The sequence below is a fragment of the Saccostrea cucullata genome, unplaced genomic scaffold (assembly GCF_032062105.1).
Source record: "Saccostrea cucullata isolate Sc308-1 unplaced genomic scaffold, CSIRO_AGI_Scuc_v1 ctg883, whole genome shotgun sequence".
Lineage (NCBI taxonomy): Eukaryota > Metazoa > Mollusca > Bivalvia > Ostreida > Ostreidae > Saccostrea > Saccostrea cuccullata.
Window position 1 is genome coordinate 251,461 of NW_026925411.1, and position 6,548 is coordinate 258,008.

Sequence of the window (6,548 nt, forward strand, 5' to 3'; positions counted from 1 at the left end):
ATTTTTTATGTCAGTGGTATCTTAATGTCACAATGAAACAATGAAATAATGTACAAATCAATCTTTATTCCATTTTATTGAAAAAGCATTATTTGACAAAATGATGCTGAAATAAATTTATATTTTGAATTTTAAGTTGCAAGACATTAAGAAATGATGTAGATAATTGAATTAAATAGTTTTCCAATGTTTTTATTCCGATTTTCTTAACAGTATATGTTTTACATGATATGCTATGAATAAATACATGTATGTTTGTTTGAATTTCTTTGTTATGAATCTGTGTTTTCCTATCTCAGAGCGGAGTTTGATACATTATGGAGAGGTGTAAGATAGTCAGCTTGATCTTTGTAAGATATTGGATCCAGGTAATTATCAATCACATTCGTGTAACTTTCATCTTGATTGGCGGCTCTCGGATTTAAATTTCTCTAAAAAGAATACGAAGCAAGGTTATATTGGATTCATGAATTCTTAAAAACCTGCATCATAATTTTTTATTTCGAATAAAAACAATGGAAATGTTAGTTAAATGTTTAAACAAGAGGCACAGGGGCCACAGCGCTCACCTGAGCACATCAGCTAGGAAAAAACACATATCAGATCAGAACTAAAAGTTAATTTAAGTTGGGGGGTGTTGGGGGGTTGAATTTTAACCCCCTAGGGGATCATAATTTGAACGAACTAGAATCTACATTACCTGAGGATGATTCCATACAAATATTACTAATCCTGGCTTTGAAGTACTTGAAAAGAAGATTTAAAAAGGTTTCCCTATATATTTCTATGTAAAACTTTGGTCGGCCATTTTGGCCACACCCATATCCCGGGGGTCATGACTTGAACAAACTTGAATCTACACTACCTGAGGATAATTTCACATGAGTTTCATCTTTCCTGTTTCAATGGTTCTTGAGAAGAAGATTTTTAAAGATTTTTCCTATATATTCCTATGTAAAACTTTGATCGGCCATTTTGGCCCCGCCCTACCCCCGGGGGTCATGACTTGAACAAACTTGAATCTACACTACCTGAGGATGATTCCACATGAGTTTCATCTTTCCTGGCCCAGTGGTTCTTGAGAAGAAGATTTTTTAAGATTTTTCCTATATATTCCTATGTAAAACTTTGATCGGCCATTTTGGCCCCGCCCTACCCCGGGGGTCATGACTTGAACAAACTTGAATCTACTCTACCTGAGGATGATTCCACATGAGTTTCATCTTTCCTGGCCCAGTGGTTCTTCAGAAGAAGATTTTTAAAGATTTTTCCTATATATTCCTATGTAAAACTTTGATCGGCCATTTTGGCCCCGCCCTACCCCCAGGGGTCATGACTTGAACAAACTTGAATCTACACTACCTGAGGATGATTCCACATGAGTTTCATCTTTCCTGGCCCAGTGGTTCTTCAGAAGAAGATTTTTTAAGATTTTTCCTATATATTCCTATGTAAAACTTTGATCGGCCATTTTGGCCCCGCCCTACCCCCGGGGGTCATGACTTGAACAAACTTGAATCTACACTACCTGAGGATGATTCCACATGAGTTTCATCTTTCCTGGCCCAGTGGTTCTTGAGGAGAAGATTTTTTAAAAAAGCCAATAATTTTTCTCTAAATCATGCTTATCCCCCCTTGGAAAAGGGCGTGGCCCTTCATTTGAACAAACTTGAATCCCTTCACCCAAGGATACTTTGTGCCAAGTTTGGTTGAAATTGGCCCAGTGGTTCTTGAGAAGAAGATGAAAATGTGAAAAGTTTACGACGACGACGACAACAACAACGACGACAACGACTACAACGACAGACAACGGACAAATTTTGATCAGAAAAGCTCACTTGAGCCTTCGGCTCAGGTGAGCTAAAAAAAACCTGTCTTGTTCTCTGTATCCCTTCATATCCATCGCCTCTAGGTTCTACTGGCAGAAGATCTCCATACGTTCTGTTGGAAAATGATTGCCTTTTTATACTGTAAATCGAGAGAACGAGATGAACTATTTGTGGCTGTCTTTGAATGTGTATACCAAAAGTGAAGTGGTATTTTTATTGATAAGGTAAAATAATGTCTTATAAATGATAATCAAGGTAAAAGTTATAAAAGTTGCTTTATGTTCAGACTGCATTCAATAACGTTATTTTTAATCATTTCACATAAATATGATAAATAAAAGAGAAATACAAATCTTTACCATAGATACAAACAATGGAGTGCATATAATTTTAAGGCAAATTATTACGAATTTCTGGATATTCTGATGATAATTGAGAATTAAAGATATTTATCAAAAAGGAAAATTCATTGTTTTGCATGTACTACGGACATGAATGACTCAACATTGAATGAAAATTAAAATTTCATTTTTTCATGATTTCATTTTTTTTTAATTATTGTAAGGTCCATCATTGTGCCTTACTAGTATAATCAGTAAAGTCGTCAGCATCAATGATTCAGGTTAAACTAAAATTATTCAATTTATTACATTTTCTTCGATTTTTTAGTATTTATTTTTGATATTACATTTTTATCTTTTTAAAATTACTTTACGATTTTAAAATTGTTCCTGTAAAGTTTTTTTCTATTAACTCTGTGAAAGCATATAACAATAAAAAAAAATGCATTTTATCGTTTTTAATTATTTTCATTCAGAGACAAACGAAAGATTTCTGTTTGTTACAAAAATGTCCTGTATATAGATATTAAAAAGGGAGTCTGTAAAAATTCATTTACAGTTTTTTCTCGCACTTAATTTTGACAATTTTAGTCATTTTGCAGAAAGCATTCTTCGAGAAACAGCCAGAAGAAAGTTCATGAATGAAATTATAATTATAGGCAAACTCAAGAAACCTGTCATATACGAGTATAATGATTATTATCTCAAATGTTTTTTGAGAGTCAAAGCTTAACATAACTTGATGTTATTACTCAAGGCTGTATGTATACATGTATGCGTTCATTTATGAGTGAATTGATTTTTTTTAAGAGATCATACCTTTCATTTTTCTTTGTCTTATATCTTTCATGTAAGTACATTAAACCAAAACCAATCATGATTCCCAAAATAATGCTCGAAAAGCAAAGAGGGCCGATGTTGTCTCTGTCTTAAACAAGAATTTTGGTATTATTAATGTCAAAGTAATATTTTAAAAATAAACAAGTAAAAATAAAAAAAAATTACAATAATAAGTCTCTCATGATTAGACAGAAAGATTTTGGGGGGGGGGGGTTGTCGTCTTTTTTATATGAAAAAAGATAAAATACCGGTCATTCATATTCTTATCTGTGTGTGTAGAAGAATCTTTTACGGTGTGTTTTTGTCTTTAAATGAATATTTGGAATAGTTATTATATCTTAATTTTAGAAACTTTAACACCATCAATATTATAATATTATATAGCGTTAGGTCATCATTTAGTATCTCTTATGTTTATAAAAATTCTAAACTAAATAAAATACGTCTACAAACTTACAATGTTACCAGAGCATTTTTCTAGATGCTTTTACATTAATTACTTATACTATCTAAATGATTTAAATTTTGCAAAGGAAATGCATAAGTATAAAGTTATTGGTTTAAAGTGGATTAGATTTTTTTTATTTTTATTTATTTATTTATATTTTTTGTAACGAGTGTTAAGATATAAATCTCAGACAAATTTGAAACGTAAACATTGGTCAAATTAATTATTTTTTACTTTTTTTTCCATTTTGACAAAAAAAGTTTTGCGAGAAATATTATAAGATACAGCTTTGAATTTTAGAATCTTTTTCTTAATTTTAAAACATGGTACTTTTAAAATCACTAAAAAACTCAATTTTGTTTTTGATTTCACAAATTCCCTAGTGGAGCAGTTGTTTATACATAATAATTTAACTCATTTTATAATTTAAGTAAATATTCTTATGAAGCATTAATATCCAAAAACTGTAAATATTCCATACCTGTTAGAAAGGAACATTTGTGATCCATTTAAGTTTGAACGTCCTGGCGCTGATTTTGAACATAAAAGTAATTCAAAATATATGCGAGAATTTAAACATATCCTTGAGCCAATAGTCACTCACAAATATTTCCTTTATGTTTATATCTAGCCATTAACATTATGCAATGAGCCATATAATTATATAACATACATTTACACACTTTTAAAGTTTAATAGATTTATAAAACATAAGAAAATTTAATTCTTGGTGAATAAAATGTATAGACATGTCAGAAGGTCAAACAGCTTTCACTTGTATTTTCTTACGAAGTATTTACAAATCTTCTTTAAACTAGATCATGATTCATTTCACATTTCTCACATATTTTGAGTTTATACAGATCATTTTTGATGAGTTGGCTTTGAGGAAAGTTTTTGAAAACTTATTGCTAAATATGATATAAATCTTTTTTTAAACCAAATCGCACTAATTTTAGGTGAAATATATTTGACATTTCAAAAATCAAATCCTCCTTTTCTCCCTTCTTTGTCCTGTCCATGTTTTAAACGATTATACCATGATCATGGGAATACAAGACATACATGAACTGAAATGAATCATCATAGTTACTCATTTAGGCTTATTCTGGAGCGGTGCCAGATTGGAATATCACATTCTTCCTTAATTCTTTGTATAATTGGGTTCATATTTCAATTTTAGAAATTTGAAACTCTCATCCTTCCCGGAAAGCAAGTACATGTAAGAATGTTAGATAGTTTCATATCTGAAAAGATTAAAAAAATCATAAAGAAAACAAATATATTTCGAAGTCATAACGAGTTAATTAATGTGTCGCAATGATAGGTAATCGGCATACTTTCAATGTGTAAGTATGCGTTATAACGAGCAATTGTCTTGTTGACAAACAATTGACGTTAAAGGATAACAAAAGACATCAGTGTTATTTATTTAAAGTATAACCACTTTTAAGAATATTCATAGGCATTTTTATTATAACTGGAGTAAGTACAGAAATATTCAATTAGATTTAATAAAAAGTCGACAAAGCCTTAATAAGGCAGTTCAAACATTCATTGACTATCTTTTTTTCTTATAACCTAGTTATGCTAACCGACAAAGTTAAATTATATACATTATATTGGAAGATACATTTAATCCGATTTAAGTTTGTCATATTAAAGGTAATGAAGCAACATGAGGCTATTGTAAGTTCTTGTAGGTAATAACTGCAAGCTCGCATCACTGCACAATTCACAATAAAACATGTCTTCAAATTTACGAATATAAGAAAATGGAATATGTATTGCAAATTTCACCAGTCGGAGAGGCACCGCAAAGATATTCCCTTTTGAATTTTAACCGCTTTGCAAATCAACTCCTATGAAATTGTCAATTTCCAGACCGCCTAGGAATCCACATCTGGACATTTTACGTTGACCCCTTGATTTATTAAAAATTTTATCTGTAGGTTTTTTTTACAATTGCTCCCTGTTTTAGTTAAGGGTTATAGGATCCATTTCTCTATACATGTATTTCCTTTTCCATTTATTTGGTGATATCAGTCAACTCATTTTTCATTTCTTTCCTTTAAAAGTTGACGAATAAGGAAGAAAAGTTGGCATCGTCTGAGAAAGGTAGACATTCTTATGATATATAATCCTCTAAGACAAAAAATAATTAAAGCATTAATCACTACGCTTGTCGATTAGTGATAATCCACTAGGGATACACCATCTAGGCTCTAGAATGAGGCCTTGCCGAGTCCTGGACGGTGAATCTTGGAAAACTGGTTGAATTTTACGATCATTTTTTACATTAAACAACTAGAACCGACAGAGCAAGACAAAAATCAAACTTACGCTGCTATCAAATATTGAAAGGTCTATCCAAAATAGGTAATTCTGAAAGAGTAATATCCATTCAAACATCAAAACATTTCTTGTTTCATATTTTCAATTTTAAGATATAATGAGTCATCAAACTGTCTGTCTGTGTCTCTATTTTCCGCACTTTTTTCAAAGTACTTGCTGATATTAAGCTGACTTTTGGTAAGTGAATGTATCTTTTATCTTTACAGATCAAAGTTGAATTTCGTGCCGCTTCAATGGTTTTTGAAGGAAATACACCCTGTTTAACCTTAAGTGAAAACCAGATTAATAAAACTTAGCGGTCGGGGACTACAAATGTAATGCTCTCAAAATGCCCGTATTCGAAAATTTGTCTTCATTTTTGATATTTGGTATATTGAATCAAAACTATTTATTCAAACAACGGGTTTTCGATTCGAATTTCGAGTAAAAATTGTTTAAAGATGAGAATTTCTTTATGTAAATTTAATTCTTTTTTTATTCTTCATTATTCTTCCATTTTATGACTGATTTGGAAATTATTATTTTTTATCTTATTTTGTAGATTTGGGTAATAATATAGAAGTTGAATACAGTTTAATGGTACAAAATGCAATTATTTATTATAAAACCAGTGCGGAGGTACTAGAAAAACAAAAAATGACTCAAGATTGCGGAAGTTGTAAGCTGTATGAAAAAGGAAAAACGGGAAAGTCTACATGACCTTGCTAATAAATGACAAAGACGAGTCTACTCTTA

At 30.9% G+C, this 6,548-nt stretch overlaps 1 protein-coding gene across 3 annotated transcripts; it reads right to left on the bottom strand.

Moving 5' to 3' along the window:
* Positions 1-233: 233 nt before the first annotated feature.
* On the bottom strand, positions 234-4,097 carry LOC134268785 (uncharacterized). Of its 3 annotated transcripts, none has more exons than XM_062751035.1 (4): positions 3,940-4,097; positions 2,990-3,098; positions 1,872-1,941; positions 234-431 (listed from the first exon to the last, which is right to left on the bottom strand). In XM_062751035.1, exons 1-4 carry the CDS (start codon positions 3,965-3,967, stop codon positions 291-293), a joined length of 348 nt encoding a protein of 115 aa, XP_062607019.1. In that variant the 5' UTR covers positions 3,968-4,097; the 3' UTR covers positions 234-290. The 3 variants fall into 3 exon arrangements, with proteins under 3 accessions (XP_062607019.1, XP_062607018.1, XP_062607017.1); XM_062751034.1 differs by having other exon boundaries at positions 1,872-1,968; positions 2,990-3,094; positions 3,940-4,093; XM_062751033.1 differs by having other exon boundaries at positions 1,872-1,968; positions 3,940-4,085.
* Positions 4,098-6,548: the final 2,451 nt, after the last annotated feature.

Excerpts from the sequence above, each read along its gene's own strand:
- LOC134268785 (XM_062751033.1), bottom strand. The coding sequence starts at position 3,967 with ATGGATCACAAATGTTCCTTTCTAACAG. Across the intron at positions 1,969-2,989 it reads AAGACAAAGAAAAATGAAAG|TATAAAAAGGCAATCATTTT; the intron begins GTATGATCTCTT and ends CTCGATTTACAG. Across the intron at positions 432-1,871 it reads GGATACAGAGAACAAGACAG|AGAAATTTAAATCCGAGAGC; the intron begins GTTTTTTTTAGC and ends TATTCTTTTTAG.